This window comes from Artemia franciscana, chromosome 14 (assembly GCF_032884065.1).
Source record: "Artemia franciscana chromosome 14, ASM3288406v1, whole genome shotgun sequence".
Taxonomy (NCBI): Eukaryota; Metazoa; Arthropoda; class Branchiopoda; order Anostraca; family Artemiidae; genus Artemia; species Artemia franciscana.
In genome coordinates, this window is record NC_088876.1 from 22,814,513 (window position 1) to 22,841,142 (window position 26,630).

The 26,630-nt window shown below is 34.7% G+C and overlaps 1 protein-coding gene across 1 annotated transcript; it reads right to left on the minus strand.

The window, feature by feature from the left end:
* Nucleotides 1-9,179: 9,179 nt before the first annotated feature.
* Nucleotides 9,180-24,931, minus strand: LOC136035831 (homeobox protein Hox-A6-like). The gene is made up of 2 exons (XM_065717793.1): nucleotides 24,568-24,931; nucleotides 9,180-9,555 (listed from the first exon to the last, which is right to left on the minus strand). Exons 1-2 carry the CDS (start codon nucleotides 24,884-24,886, stop codon nucleotides 9,269-9,271), a joined length of 606 nt encoding a protein of 201 aa, XP_065573865.1. The 5' UTR covers nucleotides 24,887-24,931; the 3' UTR covers nucleotides 9,180-9,268.
* Between the last annotated feature and the right edge of the window lie 1,699 nt (nucleotides 24,932-26,630).

Below are 26,630 nucleotides of genomic sequence, written 5' to 3' on the forward strand. Positions count from 1 at the left end.
CCGTAATTCCTCTACCTTGATCGGTTCTAAGACACTATAATCCTCTTGTCTTAAGGGGAAACCATTCTGCTCCCGTAGCTCTTCTACTAAACTCCCTATACAGTCTCCATATTACTCCCTTTTGCTAGTGTTCTGCTCCAGGTATGGTGTCCACGACTCAGCTGGAGGTATGTGTTGGTCGTTTGCCTTGAATTCTTGCCTTACTTCTCTCCAAAACTGTTTTGGGTCTTTTGACAAGTATTCCTCGCTGATCTTTGTGGCTCTAATCTCTTCTAGTTTTTTTTTTCTCTTTTTTATTGACCTCTTGTTGATCTTTCTCTCTGCTCGGTACTCCAGTAAGTTTTTATTCATTTCCTGGTCATTTAGGGCTCATTTCACTTTCCTGAGAAGTTGAACAAGGTCTACTTTCAGCCTCCGACAATCCTCATCAAAGAATTCGTTTGTATTTCTCACAATCTCCTTCTTATTTGATACTTCACTGCATTTCTGATATACGTCCTCTGCTATTTCTTCCAAGGCTTCTTCTAATTCCCTTCTCCAAGTATATATGTGCATTGCTTTGCCATTTTCTGCCTCTGTTCGCTTTCCAACAATTCTTTCATACGGTTTTCCTCTATACAATCTACCTGAACCTGCTGCTTCATAGCCTTCATACCCTTATCTTCCATCTGTCCCTCATTCCTCCAACTATATCTCTCATCTTCCGTCTCTTTCATCCATTTCTTTGCCTGTCCTGCCTTCAAAACTACCTCTATTGGCTGAGGGTCTAATCCTACAACATCCAAACCATAAAAATCCAAATAATTTTCCCATAGGCTCCTATCAACTATAATATAATCAATCACGCTAGGCTTCCCCGAACGAAAGCACTTAAAATCTCCCCTTTCATGATCTTTTCCCACCCTTCCATTCAAAATTATCAATCGACCCTCACCACAAAAATTTATCATCTTATGGCCCCACCTATTTTTCCTCCTAGTTACATCTTTGCTTGTCCTTCCTTTCGGGCATCCATTTCTTCCATACCATTCAACTATACTCTCCATTCCTGATAAGCAAGGGTTGCCAAGATCCACCTGTGTGCCTTCAACCTCCGTACTCGTACCCGTCTAGGCGTTGAAATCACCTAGTAATAAAAAAAATGGTCACTAAATAGCTCAACATAATTAGCATACTCCTCAATTAATATGTCCGATGTATATTTATTCATATAAGAACTATTTTCAGGGGGAATATATACACAGCCTATAACATACCTCTTATCCCACATGGACATCTGTAACCACACTATATTTTTTGACGAACTTAATAGTCTATGGGTTCTATCAAATATACCATCCCGGATCAATATCGCTATCCTCCCATAATGTCGGCCATTACTCGATTTATTTCTCACTCTTTCAAAAACATTATACCCTTCAACACTTAATGGGTTTTTCCCATCGCTCCATGTTTCTACTAACCCAATTATATCTTTCTTATCGTTATCAATACACGCTTCCTTCATCAGACCACTTAGTTTTGTCGATGAAAACCCTTGTATATTCCAATGCACCATCCGTACTACCCTTTCACTAGAATGTTCGCTATGGCCCTCCGTTTCCTATTCATCACCAACAGTTACTATACTCCTGTGACTTGGTTGTTCTCTTGACACACTTTCACCATCTTTTGCCCTCACCTCAAGACCACTCCCCTCAATTGGTGCTTCCTGGTTGAGCACTCCCATTAATCGTGACTTTCTGATAGGCTGATTTTGATCGTCACTTGGACTTATTACCCTAGCATGGTCACGTTTGGTCCGTGGTTCAGGCATCCTGGGCACCTGCACAGCAACCGTACTTTTCGGTGTAATGAATGCCGTTTTGGTTTGAATTTCTGTGTTTGGATCGTCCAATTCATTTTGATTGGCTGAAAAATATCCTTGCAAGCTACCTGCAGATGCTGACCTGCTACGCGTTGAAGTCTCATGGTCAAGGGACTGATGGCTCTGACTTTGAAACTTTCCCAGAGCTATCGGCACCATATCTCTAGCACTTGGACCTCTTACTTCAATTATTTTTTCAGCCACAAAATCGTAGGTCAAGATCTTGTCCTGTAATATTAGTCTCGCCCCCATTAATTTAGCAGGCATATTTTTTTTACCCAGATATATGCAGAACGATTGAGAAACCGATTAGAATTGAAATCTTTTTACAAATAAAAGCATGATACGAAGAATTTTTCATGCTGGATCGTCTGCAACATGTTTAACACGGAGGGAGGGGGATTTCCAGCGAAAAAGGAACTGTTTCGAAAGAATTTGACGGAGGAGGTGCACTATACGTTGGATGAAACTCTCCTGGAGGAGTCCACATGAGGGTGGGTGTGGGAAGGTGAATTTCATGGGGAGTGAGGCAGATTCTCCGGTATCAAACAGTTCGTAGTAACGAACTGTAGTAAGGAGCGACCCGGCTCAATAGTAACCAAAACTCTAAAAAACGGAAAAGAATCTAAAAGAATCGCATTTTAATGCTGATTTTAAATATGTAAGTTTCATCAAGTCTAGTCTTACCCATCAAAAGTTACGAACTTGAGAAAATTTGCCCTACTTTAGAAAATAGGGGGAAACACCCCATAAAAGTCATAGTATCTTTCGCACCATCAGATTTAGCGTATCAGCGAATCTTACTGTAAAAGTTCCAAGCGCCTATATACAAAAATGTGGAATTTTGTATTTTTTGCCAGAAGACAAATCACGGATGCGTGTTTATTTGTTTGTTTTTTTCTTTTTACCAGGGGTGATCGTATCGACACAGTGGTCCTAGAATTTTGCGAGAGGGCTCATTCAAACGGAAATGAAAAGTTCTAGTGCCCTTTTTAAGTGACAAAAAAATTTAGGACACCTAGGCCCCCTCCCATGCACATTTTTTCCCAAGGTCGTCGAATCAAAATTCTGCGTTAGCCATTTTATTCAGCATAGTCGGAAAATCTTATAACTATGTCTTTGAGGACGACTTACTCCCCCACAGTCCCCGTGGGAGGGGCTGCAAGTTACAAGCTTTGACCAGTGTTTGCATATAGTAATAGTTATTAGGAAGTGTACAGACGTTTTCAAGGAGGTCTTTTGGTTGGGAGGAGGGGTTGAGAAGAGGGGGTTATGTGGGGGAAACTTTTCAGGGAGGAATTTGTCTTGGGGGAGGAAGATATCCATAAAGGGGCGCAGCATTTTCTAGTATTATTTAAAAGACAATGAAAAAATAAATATGAAAAAGTTTTTTCAACTGAAAGTAAGGAGTAGCATTAAAACTTAAGCCGAACAGAAAATATTACGCATATAAGGGGTTCAGCTCCTCCTAATACCTCGATATTTACGCTAAAGTAGTTTTAGTAATTTCAGCTATTTATTCTACGGCCTTTGTGATTCAGGGGACAAAATTTAAGCTTTATCAAACAGTTCGTGGTAACGAACTGTAATCATGTACGATCAGAAATTAAATAAAAAAGAAGATTTTTTAACTGAAAGTAAGGAGCAACATTAAAAATCAAACTGAACAGAAGTTTTTCCGTATATAAAAGGTCCCCCCTCTTAAATGGTGCTATATCGTAAAGTGCAAGGTATTAAGAAGAAGGCAATCCTTCATGTACGGAACAATTTCCGCTCCTCAAAATCACGCTCTATACGCTAATGTTTTGATTTTATCCCAATTCATTAATAACGACTCCTAAAAATCAAGGATCGCTTAATTAGACCATTAAGAAGATTTTTTAAGTAACAAATAATGACTTAGCATGGAGGGGGCAACAACCTTAATAGAGCAGAAAGGGCTATGGGTTGTGAAATTTCCCCATATTTTTTACACATTACATTAATCACATTAAGCATAATGAAAAAAGAAATCACCAATGCAACAGCACAAACACGTAAAAAAAGACAGAAGGAGAAAAGGAAGACTGTTTTCCTACATTAGTAATTAATATAGATCAGTACTTGAATGAGCCATTAACCCTACTCATCCATACAATTACATAGGTCAAACAGCATAGCCATACACAATCAACCATAAAGAATAATCCATGGACAGGCAGTCATGTCGTAACATCACGACATGACAAATAGCAGGAAGAGCGAGGTGTTTAGGCCTATAAACTATGAAGTTTGCCCATATTTCCACATAGTATCAAATAGTTCATGGAAACGAACTGTAAGTAAGGAGCGACTCGGCTCAATAGAAATCGAAACTCTAAAAAACGAAATCTTGATACCAATAGATACATCAAAAGAATCAAATTTGTGTGCTGATTTTCAATATATAAGTTTCATAAAGTTTAGTCTTTATCCCACCAAAAGTTAAGAGCCTGAGAAAATTTGCCTTATCTTTGAAAAAAAAGGGAAACACCCCCTAAAAGTCATAGAGTCTTAATGAGAATCACACCACCCGATTTAGCCTATGAGAAAACCCTACTATAGAGGTTTCAAGCTCTTATCTGCAAAAATGTTGAATTTTGTATGTTTTGCCAGAAGTAAGATTACAGATGTGTGTTTATTTGTTTTTTTCTTTTAGTTTCTTTTTCATGGGTGATTGCCTTGACCCAGTGGACCTAGAATATTACGAGAGGGCTCATTCAAACGGAAATTAAAAGCTCTAGTGCCCTTTTCAAGTGACCGAAAATTCGGAGGGCAACTAGGCCCCCTCCAACGCTCATTATTTCCTCAAAGTTACTGGATCAAAATTATAAGATAGATATTTTCTTCAACATAGTTGTAAGAATTAATAGCTTTGTTTTTGAGAAGGACTTAATCCCCCACAGTCCCAAGGGAGGGGGTGCAAGTTATGAGCTTTGCCCGTTTTTTACATACAGTATTGGCTATTGAGACGCATAAAGATGTTTCAGGGGGATTTTTTTCTGTTGGGGGTGGGCGGGGGGTCAGAGGAGGGGGTTATTTAGGAGGATTCTTTATGTCCTTAAAACTATTTTTATAAATTCTCTGTTATAAGTAATTTTTTCAGTCTCATTTAAAATTAGAGTCAACGTTGCTTTTTGTTTTTACTTGAAAAAAATGCTATATTTAATTAGAGAATTGGGAAAAATACTTCGTATATTATTAGAAAACTCCCCTAGTCTTTATTTTGTCCTTTATTTAATTATTTCAATAAGTTACGAGTCAGCTTTTAGCTTTAAGAGGAGAGAGAGGCTCATGTATAAAGCAGACTCCCTCGACATTTTAATTTTTAATTTTATTCTTTATGTCCTTACAACTATTTTTAATAACTTAAAAATTAAAAGAAACTGTCTTTGAAAGTTGTGAGTAAACTTCCATAGTCTGTGATTTGGACAGCAATGTAATAAAAAACTTGAAATTAGGAATAATTAGATATTAACGCAGATTGAACGTCAAAATGGATCACTGTTTGGTTTCAGAACACAGACTTTGCTTCACATCCAATACAAATTTCAAATCGAGAATAACTGGAAATTTTTATGTTGTCTTAATTTTTATATCTTTTAGAATTAAAAAAAAATTAAAATTATGAACACATCTTTGAACGTTTAAAAACAATAGAATTATTTTTATGAATATAAATTTCAACCAACTTTTTAAAATTACTTTTTTGTTTAATGCTCCAAAAATAAATATTTCTATGCACTAGACGTTATTAAGGATTTGAATTGTCTGTGTTGTCGCGAAAAATATTTTCGAATTTATTATTTTTACTTTATTTGCCAGTAAAATATTAGAGGATTTTCTCACTGATGACATCTTGGAAATGCTCAGTCTTTAAAAAATTTGGCTGTTCAATTAAAACCAAAGGAAGTTCCTCCCAAGAAACACTGTTGCCTGTCAAGTCACCGTGGGATATCACCTTCCAGTAAACAAAGGTACATTTAAAAAAAAAAAATTCAAACTTGAAACAAAATAAGGCTGTATATAAAAGACACAAAAATAATATATTTGCTTATATAAGGCGCAAGAAAAAACTAGTAATATCCATACGCCATAATATATGGATATAGCACCACAAATATCTTTGGCAGAATAGCTATCCTTTCAGTCTTTTTCATAATCAGTATAGATGGCGTTTAGTGACTACCATCGATTTTCTTTATAAATATTGGATAGGGATGATGACAGGGATAATGCGCTAGCATTCATGGGCAAGAAATTAAGCATTTTCGTCAAAAGCATTATCTATCTTTAGAGTCGAGTCATCTTATACGGATTCTGTTACAGAATATAATAAATAAAATTAGCTTGATCAATAACAAACAATTGAGTAAGGACAAAACTATATTGCCAAAATGAAAAAAAAATTAATATATGGGGAAAGGTGATGCATTTTGAATCTGCCTTGAAAAAATTTTTAGGTTATCATATTCACGATTAAGAATTCTTGTAATCAACAGTTTTTTATTACTTTCTTTTGAATCAACTAAGGAAACAGAAATTAAGAACACTTTCTATTGTGTTTATTTACATTCTTAAACAGAAAATAAATGCGTACCTATAGGGTCAAGGCTATCCCACTGTGCTATACCAGGGGCTTAGTTCCAGTATTTTTATTGAGGGGGAAAAAGGTCCATATCGAGAGAGTCAAAGGGCATGGGCTATATAATATTTTTTCTCCAACTTATTGGGGACAACTGCCCCCATGCCACCCCATATGACGCCACTGTGCTTCACAGATCTTAGAGACTTCTTCTTTTATAGCAAATCAAGAAACAATTAATGAGTAAAACAAGGATGCCAAAGCTATTAGACAGTGTAACTACACATTTATTTTCATGCAAGGCACTTGAAAGACAATCCTATCCAATTTTGAAAAGAAAACACATAGCAAAAATATTAGGTAAAAATAATAGTCTTGAATCAAATAATTTATATGAAACAACCATTTAAAGTTCCTTACACATATCCTTAACACTTTATATGGACTAAACTGTGATATCTTTAACGTATTACCACAAAAAAGAAAAAGGAGATATTTTTAAAAATGTTATGTAAGTTCTTATAAGTTCTTGTTATGTAAGTTTGAGTTGTGTTCTTTTTACGGAAATTAAATAAAAAAAACAAGTTTTTTATAATGAACGTAAGGAGCGACATTTAACGTAAAACGAACAGAAATTACTCCGTATATGAAAGTGGCTTTTCTTCCTAAACGCCCCGCTCTGTACGCTAAAGTTTGACTCTTTCTCTTAGCTCTACTTTTTAAAAAAGGAAAAAACTTTAGCGTAAAGAGCGGGGTGTTGAGGAAGAAAAGCCCCTTTCATATACGGAGTAATTTCTGTTTGTTTTAAGTTTTAATGTCGCTCCTTACTTTCATTTTAAAAAACTTGTTTTTTTATTTAATTTCTGGACGTTTTTTAATTAATGCATGTTTTGATTTTGGCTCTCCGCACATAAATAATTAAAACGAAATTTGAATATTCATTTTCTTTTTGGCTAAATGGCTTTCTCATAGTTTTAATCGGAAGATTTTAAGAAAAAAGGAGAGAGGGAGGAAGCCTAGCTGCCCTCTAATTTTTTGATTACTTAAAAAGGCAACAAGAAGTTTTAATTGTTTTACGAACATTTTCATTAGTAAAAAATATACGTAACTTACGAATTAACTTGCGTAACGAACTTCTATGTTCGTATATTTTTATTGCGTATATGAGGGAATTCACCCCTCGTCGATAACTCGCTCTTTACACTAAAGCTTAAATTCTGTCCCAATTCCTTAAGAATGACCCTTGAATCACAAAGGCCGTAGAATAAATAGTTGAAATTACTAAAAATACTTTCGCGTAAAGAGCGAGGTATTGCGAGGGGGTAAACCCCTCATATGCGCAACAATTTCTCCTCGTTTTAAGTTTTAATGCTGCTCCTCACTTTCAGTAGAAAAAACTTCTCATATTCATTTTTTTCTTGTTTTTTTAAATAATGCAAAAAAATCCTGCGCCCCCTTCATTGAAAGTCTCTTCCCCCATGAGAAGTTTTTCCATGGAAAGATCCTCCCGCTTAACCCCCCCCCCCTCAACTCTCCCTCCCAAACCGAAAAAAATCCCCCTGAAAACGCTCGTACACTTCCCAGTAGCCATTACTATATGTAAACACAGGTCAAAGTTTGTAACTTGCAACCCCTCCCAGGGAGACTGCAGGGTAGTAAGTCGTCCCCAAAGATATAGTTAATAGATTTTTTGACTATGGTGAACGAAATGGCTATCTCAGAATTTTGATCCAGTGACTTTTGGGAAAAAAATTAGCCTGGGAGGGGGCCTAGGTGCCCTATATTTTTTTGGTCACTTAAAAAGGGCACTAGAACTTTTAATTTCTGTTAGAATGAGCCCTCCCGCGACATTCTAGGACGACTGGGTCGATACGATCACCCCTGGGAAAAAAAAAACAAAAAAAAAACCAAATAAACACGCATCCGTGATTTGTCTTCTGGCAAGAAATGCGAAATTCCAAATTTTTATAGATAGGAGCTTGAAACTTCTACAAGAAGGTTCTCTGATACGCTGAATCTGATGGTGTGATTTTCGTTAGCATTGTATGACTTTTAGGGGGTGTTTTCCCCTATTTTCTAAAATGAGGCAAATTTTTCAGGCTCGTAACTTTTGATAGGCCAAAATAATCTTGATGAAAGTTATACATCTGAAATCAGCATTAAAATGCAATTTTTTTGATGTAGCTATTGGTATCAAAATTCCATTTTTTAGAGTTTTGGTTACTATTGAGCCGGGTCGCTCCTTACTACAGTTCGTTACCACGAACTGTTTGATCAAAATTAGATATAAAAATAACAGTTAAATACAACATGGGTAAAAAGGAGGGTTTTCCGGCTTCCCTTTCGCATGTGCTTGAGGAATTGGCGAAAAAAAAATATTAATAATAAAACAATGGATAATTGACCTGACGAAGCAAAGAAGTGCCATTGAAGTTCAAATTTTACCACAAAAGTGAAGGACTGTAATCTATCTTTTCCTCTTTGGTAATGATTTTAAAGGAAAGAATTAAAATATTAGCCTTTATTCATTTTTTTTTCTTGGCAGATTGCAAGTTAAACGGCACCATAAAAGCAAAGGAGGATTGGCTGCATCTCATTCATCACAAAGAATGGGATGTCTCTAGTCCAAAGTTTACTGCTCTTTCTTAGTTTCTTTTTTCTTAGACGCTTAGAGCAAGAATATTTTATTAAAGCTGGAAAAAGCTGATAAGCAAATAAATAAAAATATATTTATTCACAAACGTGGTTGAACAATTTACATATTTATTTAGGTACAAAATTATTAATTCTAGTAAAAGTTATTGGGTCATTGAGCTAGTGGATACCATTTCATCACTTGCATCACAAGATTGACCAGAACTTCTAAAATTTGTTTCATTCTTATTCTCCTTCTTCGCTTTCATTCTTCGATTTTGAAACCAAATCTTGATTTGTCTTTCTGTCAATTGTAATTTAGACGATATATCCATTCGTCGAACTCGGGTTAAGTAACGATTATACAAGAATTCCTTTTCGAGTTCAAGTGTTTGGTACTTCGTATATGTTTGACGTGTTCGCTTTTGACCAGGCATTGGTATAGTTATTCCTGCGAAATTATAAAAATTATTCAGGTTGTATTATAGATAATTGCTAAAAAAAAATAGAATGGTCTTCAAAAAACCTCTTCGATATTTTTTAGTAGATTTTTTAGTATTTACATAGTTTAAAATATTTTTACATGTTAAACATTGAAAACACGCTTAAAATTTGAGACTAAAAAGACAAAACAAATACGCAAAATTTTAATATTTTTCGTGCTAAAAAATCATCCTCCTTCGAAAAAATTCCTTCAAAAGTTTATTTATGAATTTTTGTGTAATTCTTCATAATTTTATGTCCCTTTCCCAGGAGCTTTACGATTTCTAAACCTCTGAAGACGTTTCTTTATATTTTGACTTTTCCAATTAAATGGCTACCTTGAAATTTTTACACGACGTTATGCTTGACTGCAGTTGGTCGAGGGGGTGGGGGTGATACTTTGTATTAAAGGGGACAGTATAGACACTCTTGAACTAAATGAGAACTCTCAAGCCATTTTTTTTAGCTAATACCCCATGCTCGTCAAAGTTTTCAACAATATAAATACGCAGAGACTTATATACCCCCCCCCCCCCATTGAGATATATGAAAGATGAGTAATGATCTAATAATCTTCGTGAAAAATCATTTTGGGCTCTTAACTTTGAAAGCTATATGGCAGTTGTAAATCAGCATTTATCTGAAGACTTTTATTTGGTTGTGATTGCCATGTCATAAATTCTTCAGTGCTTAGAAATCCGCCTTTGAGAAAATTCAGGTAGTCTTTCAAAACGGAAGCTAAATTTAACATATTGCTACTGGGCTTTGCCGACCCCCTAACGAATATGCAGCTATTTGAGGAATGCCATCTTTTATGCAGTTTTATATTAGAAATATGTTTTATGATTAAAATATAACAGGCATCATCTAATTTAATTGAGTTTTTTCTTAGAAAATTTGTACATAAGGTACATGGAGACATTGTTATTTTTTTTTAACATAAATATATCCTTAAGAATTCGGACCATATACAAAAGAAATGGACAAAGGTAATATAATACTAACTGCAATACATCCGAAACAATAAAAAACAAAACCAGGGGTTGTATCCAGGATTTCTTTTGGGGAGGGAATTACAAAAGGATTTTTTTCAGGGGTTTTACAAAACAAAAATTAAAACACGCACAACATTTATTTATATTCATTTTGTTACATTTTTTCGAGCCGGGAAAGCATTTCGGGGGGAGGAGGGTTGAAGCTCATAGCCCCCTAGATCCGGTCTTGAACAAAGCACTGTTCAATAAAGGATAATTTCTAATATTGATAATTAACATTCAATTCTGATGTTTCATACTATTCTAATTACACCGGCTAGTGTATAACCAATTATATTATGAATTAAATTGCTCAGAATGTTCTAATTCAATTTACACGTCATGATTAATTTGTAAAGGAACTTGTCTTTTTCATAAAGTTTCCAACTTTATTATGTAATTAGAAGAAAATGATGCCAAAATAGAAAATAGCAGCTTGTAATCCTTTTCCCCAAGATACGATCCCCAGATAGACGAAAGTTTACTGCATCTAAATAGGTCAATTAAAATTCCTCATCGGAAGAATTATGTATTAGGCAAGTAAACTGCACCCTTGGTCCTTTCTACGTGTCTAATTGCTTTCTCTGGTTAGCCTACTGGTGAACATTTGTACTGTTCTTACAATTAAATAAAAAAAACAAGTTTTTTCAACTGAAAGTAAGGAGTGACATCAAAACTTAAAACGCACAGAAATTACTTCGTATATGAAAGAGGCTGCTTCCTCATCAACGCCCCGCTCTTTACGCTAAAGTTTGACTCTTTCTCTCAATTCTTCTTTCTAAAACAGTAAAAAACTTTAGCGTAAAGAGCGGGGCGTTGATGAGGAAGCAGCCTCTTTCATATACGAAGTAATTTCTGTGCGTTTTAAGTTTTGATGTCACTCCTTACTTTCAGTTGAAAAAACTTGTTTTTTTTATTTAATTTCTGAACGTTTTTGAATCAATGCATGTTTTGATTTTGGCTCTCCGCAGAGGAATGATCAAAACGAAATTTGCATATTTTTTTTTGGCTCAATGGCTTTCTCATAATTTTGATCGAATGATTTTGAGAAAAAAAGAGCGGGGGACGAAGCCTAGTTCCCCCCCCCCCGATTTTTTGGTTAATTAAAAAGGCAACTAGAACTTTTAATTTTTTACGAATCTTTTTATTGGTAAAAGATTTACGTAACTTATAAATTAGCTTACGTAAAGAACTTTTGTATTCTCATGTTTTTATTACATATATGAGGGGATTCGCCCCATCGTCAGTACCTCGCTCTTTACACTAAAGCTTAAATTTTATCCCAATTCATTAAGAATGACCCCCTGAATCACAAAAGCCGTAGAATAAGTAGTTGAAATTACCGAAAATACTTTAGCGTAAAGAGCGAGGTATTAGAAGGAGGTGAGCCCCTCATGTGGGTAATAATTTCTGTTTGTCTTAAGTTTTATTGCTGTTCCTTACTTCCAGCTGAAAAAGCTTTTTCACTTTTATTTTTTAATTGTTTTTTTTAAATAATGCTAGTAAATCCTGCTCTCCCTTCATGGAAATTTTCTTCTCCCATTACAAATTCTCGAAGGAAAGTTCCCCCAGCATATCCCCCTCTTCTCAACCCCTCCCCCAAACCAAAAAAATCCTCCTGAAAACGCCTGTATACTTCCCAATAACCATTACTATATGTAAGCACAGGTCAAAGTTTGTAACTTGTTGCCCCTCCCACGGGGACTGTGGGGGAGTAAGTCGTCCCCAAAGACATAGTTATAAGGTTTTTCGACTACGCTGAATAAAATGGTTATCTCAGAATTTTGATCCGTTGACTTTGGGAAAATAATTAGCGTGGGAGGGGGCCTAGGTGCCCTCCAATTTTTTTGGTCACTTAAAAAGGGCACTAGAACTTTTCATTTCCGTTAGAATGAGCCCTCTTGCAACATTCTAGGACAACTGGGTCGATACGATCACCCCTGGGAAAAAAAAAAAAAAAAAACAAAAACAAAAAAACAAATAAACACGCATCCGTGATCTGCCTTCTGGCAAAAAATGCAAAATTCCACATTTTTGTAGATAGGAGCTCGAAACTTCTACAGTAGGGTTCTCTGATACGCTGAATCTGATGGTGTGATTTTCGTTAAGATTCTATGACTTTTAGGGGGCGTTTCCCCCTATTTTCTAAAATAACGCAAATTTTCTCAGGCTCGTAACTTTTGATGGGTAAGACTAAACTTGATGAAACTTATATATTTAAAACCAGCATTAAAATGCGATTCTTTTGATGTAGCTATTGGTATCAAAATTCCATTTTTTAGAGTTTTGGTTACTATTGAGCCGGGTCGCTCCTTACTACAGTTCGTTACCACGAACTGTTTGATCATAACCGTTAATGCTATTCTACAAATTCTGTATATTTTCGTGCCTTTTCCTTGGAAACGAGCGAAAAAAATGAAACAATGCACAAAAAAACTACCTTTTATTGTTACTATTTTAAGGATTCTGTTAATCAACGGATTATTTAGGTGTTATAATTAGTATTCTGACAACAGATATAATATATTAAATGTTTGCATAGCTTTTACTAAACGTAAAAATAATCTTTTAGCTGGGGAAACAGAGATACCCGATAACTTCAGAATGTACAAAATAAGTCAATTAAAAAAATCTCCTTGTCACTAAATATATTTTGCAAGGAAATAACATCGAATATCTAAAATGAATGTGAATTTTCATGCTGATGACTTTTAAAGACGGTGCATTTTTATTACTCTAGTTTCAGGTGAAAAGGAAATTAATTAAAGTTATTATTCTAAGCTGAATATAATTTTTTAAATATATTTTTTCCCAAAAGAGATTCATGATATTTACGCTCTTTCAAGCTGAAGACCTGCCTCCGATGATTTTTTACCTTAGTTTGGCCTGTGCCTCGCCCTAGGATTTTGGGCATCCTCCCTCTATATTTTGCTAACTGCTGTTTTGGGGATATTTTAATTGAAAATAATTTTTTTTATTTCAATGATTTTTTTAATGACATATTTGCAGCTAGCTATTGAAAAATACATTTTCCCCAGTTTCAGATATAAATGAATTGAACTTGTTTGAAATTCATAAAACGAGTTTGGTGCCTGTATTTTTTTTTCCAAGGAAGTTCCCAATATGGAATACTGCAGCCGAGGATGAGACCCATTTTTTGATGTGGTTTCTCTACCAGATATCAAAATGGCTCCAAATTATAGCTTAAATTATATTCTATTTAATTTTATTCAACCAAAATTTAATTTTAATTCGATTTATAATTATAATTTCATTATATTTATAACATTTCCAAATTATTTCTTATTTTGCTATGGCAGATAATTATCTTGTGACTGGAATTATGTTTTCCGTTTGGACATAGGTTACCAATACTTTATACTGTACCCGTCAGGATTTTTTTTTTTCTACAGAAAACCAAAATTATTTTTCAAAAACACCAGTTCTAACAATAATGACTTTCGAATTGTTTGCCATTATTATATAGCATCATATTCTTGCAAAAGAAAAAATTCCAGGCTTGACTTTACGAATTTTACTGGACATTGGTGAAGGTCTTCGATTTCCCTATGACACAGATCTACACCCTAGATACTCCTGATGTTGACTTACTAGTTTCCAAATCTTGAGGTCCTAAAGTCTGATTTTCTCAGAGGCTTGGAGTCTTGGAGGCTGAACAATTCAGCCTCAAAGATGTATACCTTCGATTCCAAATTCAACAGCCCCTTTCTAAAATGTAGCTTTAAAATTTTAATTTTTACTTTTCATGACATGAACTACTGTTTGACAATAATTAATCGTAGAAAAAGTTGAATCTTGAGATAACATGTTTTTGAACGAAAAAAGTATTTTTACTTTTTGAAGAAAATATTCCAAGGGTTATAGCACGTGACTTAGGAAGCATATTTAAGGACATCTAATCGAATATTTTTTTTTTTAAATAACGGTTATCTGTCAAATGAAAGCAACGTTTGTACTGTTCTGAGACATAGATAAGTCTAATGTTTTCCCCAAAATAGTGGGCGAAAAAAAAACTCACGAGTGGAAGCTCAAAATCAGAAATTCAAATATAAATCTTCTCTTATAGAATTTACTGCTGTATTATGCATATCATCCGAGAAAAAAAAAATCTGAAAATCAAATTTTGAAATTAGGAAAAAGTTTTTTTATAAAGGATTTTTTGAAAACTAAAGTTGAAAGGTTCCAGCACATGAACTGGGTCAAATATTTCCAAACAAATTTTTTAAATTATCAGGAGCTGTTCCAGAAATGGAGCAGTTTTAATGGTTATCGAAAATCAAAAGCGAAAATTTGAACCAACGAGCTGTGTTTGATGTATTTTATCTTAGCCTATGGATAGATGTCGATAATGGAGGTTTCAACACTTCTTAAAGTTAATAACACAAGAAACTAAGAAGGTTGCATATTGTTTTCTGCTCGATGGTATGGTATTTGTAGCAAAATCCCCTTGAAGAAATGGTGTAGAGGGACATCTCAAACAAATTGTTATTGTCCTTTATAGTCATTCACGGCTGTATTTAGGGGAGAGAAGGGGATTTGAACCCCATCCTCTGAGATGTTTGTCTGACATGTAAATACGTAGCAAAATGAATATAAGCAAATTTTTTATACACATTTTTAAATGTTTTCCGTAACTCCTCTTCTTGCTCAAAAAAATCGTTTGTACCCCCCCCCCTGGATAAGGCCTTGTTAATAAATATTAAGCCCAGTAATGTAAAGCCTAATTAATAACATTAAGCCCAAGAATTTATCCTGAATTTTTTTTGGGGGGAGGAGTTTACAGAAAAAAAATTAAAAACGCATCAAAAACTTTTTAAATATATATTTTTGTTGCGTTTATACGAGCTGGACAAACATTTCGAAGGAAGGTTCAAACCTCCTAACCCCACTGGGATTTAGCCTTAATTAAGCCTATTGTCAAGTTTTCAGTTCACCCTTTTAGTTTCACCTCGCATTTTCAAATAAAAGGGTGAACTGAAAAGAGTTTTCAGTTCACCCTTTCAGTTTCACCTCGCATTTTCAAATAATACATCTGTTTTTTAGTCCTGATAAACTTGCTCACCCAAAACCCTAACAATTACTTACCAATTATGATTTAAGCAATGAACTAGTAGGAGTTTCTACTGAAAGCTAAAACTGTATTTTACATATTATTTCACAAGGCTGAATTATTGGTAAAATATTGATCGTGTAAAGTCTGCGTGAGGAATGAACTGATGCGTGAACATAGCTCATTAATCAGACTAAAGCTCGTGCGCAAGTTTAACAACCTATATCATACAATACTTCATTAATACTCAATGTAATTTGAATAGCTGCAATTTCAAAGGCTACATCAAGCTTTAAGAAAAATATTAATAACACACAAAGAATGCAAATAAAAAATTCACCGACAATATTTAAATGTGATGTTAATTGCTAGAGGGCTTTCGAAAGTCAATAATGAATAATGTGGCAGATGGGCTCTTAGCTCCTCCCTATATCTTTGTAAGAGTGGAGCCGTAATGGCGGACGCATCGTAATAATGAGACATGCGCATCCGAAACTAATTTTGCGTTTCATGCAGATCTGGCTCTTGCTTGGCTGTCAGAATTAGCTGTCTGTCCTGATTCCCATCAGTTTTTGGCTCGCAATCATGCATCATGGTGTGACAAAAAGAAACGATTTAAATTTTTGCAAAAAAATTTAAATAAGAAAAAACTCAGACTAACTACTCATGCATTTTCTTTCCAATAGTTAAGATTTTTAGAAATCAAAACATGCTTACTGCTATGTGTTTCAAATAATCGAAGTTTTGAATTTACTGTGTTATGCGGAAAATAATGACAGATATGATGCTTTAAATTTAGAAAAAATATTTTAGGGGGTGGGGAAGAGTTCTTCTACTTCAGCAGTCATTAAACATGGAACTACAAAAAAATGTATAAAACAAAAAGGCCTAATCTGTTTTGATTTTGGATGGTCGATTAAACGATCCAAAATCGCGGTGGATACTCGCTACCAGCCAATAAATTAACACCTTTGTCTAATATACCAATTTGTGGCACTGAGGGGTAAAAGACCAGGTGAAATTACACCCGGGCTGACTCACGACGAGGCAATAAATAGTTTTTGAGCTTAATTACTCTTTTGGAATATCAGAAGTTCAATTACAAAAATGCTGGGAACTAAAACAGTAGAAATGTTGGTCATTATGGGCAGAGGGGTATACGCATAAAGAGCACTTCCTAATTGACTGGTACTAGTTTAATTGTTCCCTTATCTTTTTTTTTCGCACAAGCTATAATGATTTTTGTATCTGTTTATATTGATTCTAATATACAATTAAATAAGAAAAACAAGTTTTTTTAACTGAAAGTAAGGAGCGACATTAGAACTTAAAACGAACAGAAAATACTTCGTATATGGAAGGGGCTGGTTCCTCATCAACGCTAAAGTTTACGCTAAAGTTTGATTCTTTCTCTCAACTCTTCTTTTTAAAAGTAAAAATCTTCAGCGTAAAGAGCGGGGCGTTGATGAGGAAGCAGCCCCTTTTATATACTAAGTAATTTCTGATCGTTTTAAGTTTTAATGTCACTTCTTATTTTCAGTCAAAAAACTTGTTTTTTTTTTATTTAATTTCTGAACGTTTTGAATCAATGTATGTTTTGATTTTGGCTCTCCGCAGAGGAATAATTAAAACGAAATTTGCATATTTTTTTTTGGCTAAGGGCTTTCTCATAATTTTGATCGAATGATTTTGAGAAAAAATAGCGGGGGAGGAAGCCTAGTTGCCCTCCGATTTTCGGTTAATTAAAAAGGCAACTAGAACTTTTAATTTTTTACGAATCTTTTTATTAGTAAAAGATATACGTAACTTATAAATTAGCTTACGTAAAGAAATTTTGTATTCTTATGTTTTTATTACATATATAATGAGGTTCGCCCCCTCGTCAGTATCTCGCTATTTACACTAAAGCTTAAATTTTGTCCAAATTCATTAAGAATGACCCCTGAATCACAAAAGCCGTAGAATAAATAGATGAAATTACTAAAAAATACTTTAGCGTAAAGAGCAAGGTATTAGGAGGAGGTGAACCCCTCATATGGGTAATAATTTCTGTTTGTTTTAAGTTTGAATGCTGCTCCTTACTTACCGCTGAAAAAAAACTTTTTCATATTTATTTTTTGATTTTTTTTTTAAGTAATGCTAGTATATCCTGCGCTACCTTCATGGAAATTTTCTTCCCCCATGACAAATTCCTCGAAGGAAAGTTCCCCCAACATATCCCCCTCTTCTCAACCCCTCACCCCAACCAAAAAATCCTCCTGAAAACGCCTGTACACATCCCAATAACCGTTGCTATATGTAAGCACTGGTCAAAGTTTGTAACTTGTAGCCCCTCCCACGGGGACTGTGGGGAAGAAAGCCATCCCCAAACACATAGTTATAAGGTTTTTCGTCTACGCTGAATAAAATGGCTATCTCACAATTTTGATCCGTTGACTTTGGGAAAATAATTAGCGTGGGAGGAGGCCTAGGTGCCCTCCAATTTTTTTGGTCACTTAAAAAGGGCACTGCAACATTTCATTTCCGTTATAATGAGCCCTCTCGCAACATTCTAGGACCACGGGGTCGGTACGATCACACCTGAGAAAAAAAAAAAAATAAATACGCATCCGTGATCTGCCTTCTTGCAAAAATACAAAATTCCACATTTTTGTAGATAGGAGCTCGAAACTTCTACAGTAGGGTTCTCTGATACGCTGAATCTGATGGTTTGATTTTCGTTACGATTCTATGACTTTTAGGGGGTGTTACCCCCTATTTTCTAAAATAACGCAAATTTTCTCAGGCTCGTATCTTTTGATGTAAACGAAGTAAGATTTTTAGAGTAAACGAAACTCTAAAAAACGGTTTTTCGATGCTAAAAGATATATCAAAAGAATCGGATTTTTATGCTTTCAAATGCTTTCGGATTTTTTGACATCAAAAGTTACGAGCCTGAGAAAATTTGCCTTATTTTGGAAAATAGGGGGTAACACCCTCTAAAAGTCATAGGATCTTAACGAAAATCACACCATCGCATTCAGCGTATCAGAGAACTCTATAGAAAAATTTCAAGGTCCAATCTACAAAAATATGGAATTTCGTATTTTTTGCCATATAACAAATCACGGGTGCGTGTTTATTTGTTTGTTTGTTGTTTTTTTCCCAGGGGTCATCGTATCGACCAAGTGGTCCTAGAGTGTTGCAAGAGGGCTCATTCTAACGGAAATGAAAATTTCTAGTGCCCTTTTTAAGTGACCAAAAAAATTGGAGGGCACCTAGGCCTCCTCCCACGCTAATTATTTTCCCAAAGTCAACGGATCAAAATTGTGAGATAGCCATTTTATTCAGCGTAGACGAAAAACCTTATAACTATGTGTTTGGGGATGGCTTTCTTCCCCACAGTCCCCGTGGGAGGGGCTACAAGTTACAAACTTTGACCAGTGCTTACATATAGCAACGGTTATTGGGATGTGTACAGGCGTTTTCAGGAGGATTCCTCCCACAAATTTGTTACGATTTTTCTCAGATTTTAAATTCTCTCAAGCATCATCCAACTGCTATTTGCTATTTTCTTAAACGTGGATCCAAAAAAAAATTTTTGTATAGATTTCTGCTATTGCTTGCATATTATCCTCCTGTTGCTTGATGAATTTACCCCCCTCTCTCAAAATAAAATCTTGCTTGTGTAGCGGCTTGATGCCAAGTAGACGGTAAGATTGATTTACAATTATAAATTTATCATACCACTTTATATTCTTTATTCAAAATATAATAATTTATTTCCAAACCAATTCGAAGGGTGTTATGTAATTAAAAGTTAACATATGCAAATTCCTCTAAGTAACAATTTTTCCTTTAATTATTTATTACCTGTTTTTCTCACCAGCTTTTAAATCACAATGGACTCAAAATGGAAAGTTGACAGCAAGTTTGCAATTACTTTTTTACTAAGGACAGAAGTTCTTAATCGGTGAAACTAATCAAAGCGGTCATTGCAATGAAAATTAAGTAAAGAGTGACCCGTGTCAATAGTAGCAAGAAGAAAGAATTTTCTTTTTAGCTGATCCCAAACTTCTATAGTTTAATAACTTTAAAGTTCTGTATTATTAAAATCAGACAATTTGCATCATTAGAAGAATCAAACAGTTCGTAGTAATGACCTGTAAGTAAGGAGTGACTCGGCTCAATAGTAAACGGAATTCTGAAAAATAGAATTTCAACATCAGTAGATTCATTAAAAGAATTAGCTTATTATGCTGATTCCAAATATATAAAAATCTTCCAGTTTAATGTTACATATCAAAAGTTACGAGCCTGAGAAAATTTGTCCTATTTTTCAAGTAGGGGCGAAAAAAACCCTAAAATTCAAGGAATCCTGACAAAAATCACACTATCATATTCAGCGACCAGAAAATTCTTCTGAAGAAGTTTGAGCTCCTGCATAGAAAAATGTGCAATTTTGTCATAAGATACATCACGGATGCGCGGGGCAAAAAAACCCTAAAATTCAAGGAATCCTGACAAAAATCACACTATCATATTCAGCAACCAGAAAATTCTTCTGAAGAAGTTTGAGCTCCTGCATAGAAAAATGTGCAATTTTGTCACAAGATACATCACGGATGCGTGTTTATTTGTTGTTTTTTGTTTGTTTGTTTTTTCCCAGGGGTGGTCGTATTGAAATAATGGTCCTAGAAAAATCGGGAGAGGGTGTATGCGAAGAGAAATGAAAAGTCCTAGTGCCTTTTTAAGTGATTAAGATTATTGCAGGGCAACTAGCCACTCTTCCATGCTCATTTTATCACTAAATTCATCTGATCAAAACTTTGAGATCAGTATCTTTTGTCTAGTATAGTTGAAAGAGCAAATAACTATGTGTTTAGATGTAAAATGACCCCCCACAGTCCGTGGAGACAGGTCTATAAGTTGTGAAATTTTCACATTGTTTACAAATAGTATTTGTTATTGGGAAGTGTACATATTTCTTTTGCAGGGGGGGTTGCTTAGAGGGATTTATACAGGGAAAATATTCTTTTGGCTAGGGACATTTCTGGAGGGTTAATTTTCCAGGGGAAATGTTGCACGGGCGGGAGGGATTCGACATAATTATAAACGAAATTCTTTTTAATTGTCTTACATTCTTTGTGCCAAATTTTAAACATGAAGGTGTTCGGGGGAAACTATTCGGGGAATATTTTACACTTGTTTTGATTTCAAGGAAATAATCTCTATGGAAAGAGTAATTTCTAGAGTTATCGAGAATCCGATAGAGGTTAAAGTCTTATTCAAAAGAAAGAATGTTAAAGATAATTTTTCAGGCTGAATCGTCGGTTAGCAATTTTCAGCAAGAGGAAGGATTTTCAACGAGGATATCCCAGGTCTACATTAAAAAAACAAAAACTTGAGCATAAAGAGCGTGGCGTTGACGAGGGGACAGCCCCTTTCACATACGAAATAATTTCTGTTCGTTTTAAGTTTTAATGTCACTCCTTGCTTTCAGTTTAAAAACTTGGTTTCTCATTTAATAATGATCGAAAACAGGGGTGTTCTACTACGAATACGCAGGGAAGGAGAGAAGATTTTCCCCAATGAAGATATAACCAAAGATATTTTTTGAAAATCCATGCGGGTGGCAATTTCACTCTTTTCAACAAAAAAAAAAATACATTAAAAGTATTTTTTATTTATTTATGGGGACGATCATCAATATCCCGAATTGATACCCCCCTGAAAAAGGAGGAAATACTACATAAAGTGGTTAAATATTGATGAAAAAGATTATACGATGGAATTCAACAGGTCTAAAAGAATTTCAAGAATTTAAAACCGAATATATGGCTCTCAACCTATGGAAAACCAGAATATCGTATTTTCCCAGACAGTCAAAAACGCGTGCTTATTTGTCTTACTTGATGTACTTTCCACAAGAGTGTTCGTATTGAGTCTACGGCCGAGAGTATCAGGAGATCATTTACTCGAATGGAAAATCGAAAGTTTTTTTGCTTCTTGTCTTTTAAAGACAAAAGCGATTTCTTCAAAAAAGCTACAGACCCAAACATTGCCGACATGATATTGAATGAAAATTCGATGGGCTAATTGGTTTTAAATCGTCAAAAATTTATACTTATAATCTAATTCATATTCAAAACCTTGCAGATTTTGAGTAGCACATTTGTAACTGAACATGAAAAAGGAACAATTAATATCGATAATTGTTTGCTTTTTGACTGGTTTGATTCATTTCAGACTTCAACCGTACACATAATCACACTTGCTGTAAAGGGTATGGTGTGAAAATGAGTTATTTGTTGGGGGAAAGACCCAAGAAGCCTCAAAAAGTCTATTTGTATTTCTAAATTGTCTTTCTTCCCTTGAGAGGCTGTCCTGACAGTGACTGTTCCTGGAGGGGGTTGTCTTTGGTATTGGTGGAATTTACCCTACGTCAGCTTTTACACAGATGAATACGTAACTGTTAAGCAAAAGCAGAAAAGCACATTCAAGTGACAACCATTTGTGATCTAATGACCATCTAAAATTGAAATAGTACACCTCTAAATAAATCCATTTATTTTTGATGCATTGTTATGCTAATTAGCCCGGGACGGTTGGCCTAAAGGAACAAATGTATTGAATAAATGGTCCTAAAATATCGGAAGAGGGCTCATTTGAATAGAAACTAAAAGGTGAAGCGGTATTTTAAGTGGCCAAAAAAAAAAATGGCGGGCATTCAGACCTTTGCACGTCTCTTTTTCTCGTAAGATATCCGACCAACTTTTTAAGATAGCTATTTAGTTCAGTAAAGCTGAAATGACCAACTTTATATTATAACTATGCCCCTGGGCATAACATGACCCGTACTATTCTTGGGGAAAGGGCTGTGAGTTCTGCAATTTGTATATTATTTACCTATAGCCTTTATTATTGGGAAGTATACTGAAGTCTTTTGTAGGGTGGGGGAGACTTTCTTCAGGCAGGGGGAATTCCAAGGGTAGCATTTTGTGTGGCAGTAAAGTAGCCGGGGAAAAATTTAGACGGAGGGGGAGGAAGATTTCCTGGCATGATCTGAAAAATTATCTTGAATTGAATTAAAGAATTTTTTCCAATTAAAAGTACGGAGCAACGTTAAAATATAAGACGAATACAAACTATTTTCCACATGAGGGGTCTACCCCTCCTCAATCTCTCAGTTTTCGAGCAAAAATTTGATTTTTGGTCTCAATTCATTAAGAAAGACTGCATCAAACAGAAGGGACATTGAATTGGAGTGAGAAGTGTTTAAAAGGAACTCTAATACCTCAGTATTTTTAGTCCATGAGCTTTTTAGGGTCCAATTATTTTTTTATTTTTTTTTTTTGACCGAGGTAGGCTCAAATCTCTCTATTAATTGTTGGAACAGCTTCTTATGGCCTTTTAACTCCATCTCAGTCTAGGTAGACTATTCCTTAGGCTAATACGAGTGTACTGCGAGAGGTAGAACCCTTCATGAACTCGCTTATGCCCTAGATGATATCGCTGAAAGCAAAAGTGCAGAGCAATTCATTAGTTTTCGGTAATTATTGTTTGATTTAAAGCAAAAATTACCAGTTAATATAGATGCCTATATTCAAGAAAATAAAGATCGATATTAGACAGGTATAATCTTTTTTTCTTCTGTTTTTGCTTCATAAAAAAGAGCTCTTGAAATAGTAAAATCGGAATGCATAGGCTAAGCTAATTCTGGCATTGCAAAAGCTGTGCCCTTTATTTCGTATTTGCTACTATGTCGCGGTTCCAAGGCCACAACCAAGGATAAAAGCAAGAACAGAAATATCCTAAGAGTTAGGGACAAAATTTAGTTGTTTTTTTTGTTTGTTTTCCATTTTGAACGGCCCCTTATGGCATTTATTTAACTACGGTCATGTTTAATTACTTGTTCTAATTCCTTATAGAATTCATAAAAAGAGAAAAAAATATACCAAATAGATTTGTTTAGAAAGAAGAAAACACTTCGAAATAATTTTAGAAAAGATCATCAGTAATAAAAAGAACTTGACATTAAATAGTATTAATGGTAAATTAAATGGTAATAGTAGTTCAAAGTAAATTGTAACTGCCAATAGTAACCGAAACTCTAAAAAAAGTGAATTTTAATATCAATACATACATCAAAAGAACTGAATTTTTAGGCTGATTTTAAATATAAGTTTCATCAAGTATAGTCTTACCCATCAAAAGTCACAAGCCTGAAAAAATTCGCATTATTTTTTATAATTCGAGGATATTAAGTGGCAGGATCTTTCCTTGGAGGATGTTTTCATGGGGGAAGGGGCATTTCTATGATAGGGGGTGCGGGATTTCCCAGCATTATTTAAAAACGATCAGAAATTGAAGGAAAAAATCGAGTTTTTTCAACTGAAAGTAAGGAGCAGCATTAAAATTAAAAAAAAAACAGGAATTTTTACCTACATGAGGGGTTCGCACCCTATTCAATACCAGGCTCTTACTCTATTTTGTTTAGTACTTTCAAAAGAGGTATCTTTTTCTAATTAAGCGGCCTTTGTGATTCATGGATTATTCTTAAAGAATTGGAACAAATTCAAACTTTAGCATAAAGAGCGAGGTATTGACTAGAAAAACCCCCTCATATCCGTAGCAATTTCTGTTTGTTTTAAGTTTTAATATTGTTCCTTACTTTCAGTTGAAAAATACTTGTTTTTGTTATTTAATAGCCTAAAAGAATTTTATTGAGCACAAATGCTCTTTTTACTTTCTATTGCGTTAGTTTTTAACATATATTGTTTTCTGCCCATTGTTATATTTTAGCTTATTTTAAAATGTAAAGGGTTAAAGACATAGTACCCAAGAGGTTGCCAGCCAAAGATTGAAAAAAGAGGCCAAAATGTATTCAACTAACCTTGCAGTGGAGCTATAGAAGAATTTGACATCTGCATTTGATGATAAGGTACAAATCCAGGAGTAGAAAACTGCACAAAGTTTGTTGGGTAGTAACCACTTCTCATGCAGTGTTGTGGATTTTCTGATCTCTCCACATAAGTATTATGAGTTAGGTCTTTTTGCGCATCATAGTCCGATTTAAAGTCACAGGCAACGTTGATTTGCCTTGGTTGAAAACATGCTTGAAAAAACTTAGATCCATCATTATTTACGTCAGTATTTTGTGTTCCAAAAAAAGGGCTTTGCGGAAATTGTGACGGTAGAAAGTAAGGATTCATATTAACTACTGAACATATCAGCAAACTGTGACAATATGGCTCAAATTCGCGATTGTATCACTGGTCGATTTCTCCCTCAACACAAATTGGTATTCAATAGGGTTCGTTTTTATGACACCCTCAGATAGCAACATAGGGAGGTGGTGGACTATATTGCAATAGTAGCGACTTTTATTACAGGCGAGGATCTGCATGTGGATTAGCATTGAAAAATGATTGGAGATTTCCCTGTTGAGCCTGAATGGAGGAGGATGACTTTTGTTCAATTTCTGTATAGAGATAAAAGATAGATTGTCTGTTTGTCAGGCATATGAAGACCGTAGCTTATGGAAATTTTTAACGCGACAAGTCTTCAATTTTTTGCTTTAATTTAGAAGTATCTTACGGTCGTCATTTAACCAGGGTAAATAAGTGCCTGAATTGTAATTATATCGTATAATTAAAGGTAAAAACATCCAATTTGTACAAAAAAAATTTAGTAATATGGTTGTTTATGCTGCAAATCCCTAAAAAAAAGCAAGTGACAAAGATGTACCTTTGTCGTTTTCTATGACTTAGTAAAGTCACCTTAAAAGACAAATGTTTTGCCCGTGCATTGTTTACTCCTTATTAATTAAATCAAATGAACACTTGATCAGAGAAAGTTGGAAGAGGACTCTTTCAATCGGAAATTAGAATAACTGGCTATATTTTAAAGGAGAAACCTAATCAGGGGTTATGCAACTGTTCTTTCAACTCTCTTCGTACGCCTGGGTGTTTAAATAGTCCCATGGTAGATATTTTTTTCCAAACAGCTAATAGATAAAAAGGATGTCTTGAAGGAGAGCATGGTCCGCAGAACCTCCAAGGGTAGGCGCGTCTTCCCCTTGTTCTGTCGAAGCCTATTTAATCTGACTCCTTCTCATGGGAAATAGGGCTTTTAAACAAATTTTCGAAAAAAAAAACATTAGAAAAACGGACACGTTTCACCTTGTTGAAATCAGAGTAATATAGAAATTTCCAATTTATGTGATTGGAGGGCCCAACGTTGGTTTCTTGGGCCCATTTGTATTAAAAGTTCTTTCAAATTTCTTACTAAAAGTAGTAAATTACACATACTATGCGATGCTTTTAAAACGAGAACATGCTGCGTAACCTTACAGAGCTGATAACGACTTTTTAAGAGTATTAAATAAAAAAACAAGTTTTTTTTAAATGAAAGTAAGGAGCGACATTAAAACTTAAAACGAACAGAAATTACTCCGTATATGAAAGGGGCTTTTCCTCCTCGACACCCCGCTCCTTACGCTAAAGTTTTTTATTGTTTTAAAAAGTAGAGTTGCGAGAAAGAATCAAACTTTAGCGCAAGGAGCAGGGTGTCGAGGAGGAAAAGCCCCTTTCATATACGGAGTGATTTCTGTTCGTTTTAAGTTTTAATGTCGCTCCTTACTTTCATTTAAAAAAACTTGTTTTTTCATTTAATTTCTGAAAGTTTTTGAATTAATGCATGTCTGATTTTGGCTCTCCGTACATAAATTATAAAAATGAAATTTACATATTAATTCTTTTTTTGGCTAAATGGCTTTCTCTTAGTTTTGATCAGACGATTTTGAGAAATAAGGGGTGGGGAAGGAGGTCTAGTTGCCCTTCAAATGTTTGGGTTACTTAAAAAGGCAACTAGATCTTTTATTTTTAACGAACGTTTTTATTAGTAAAAAAAAATACGTAACTTAAGAATTAACTTACGTAACAAACTTTTATATTC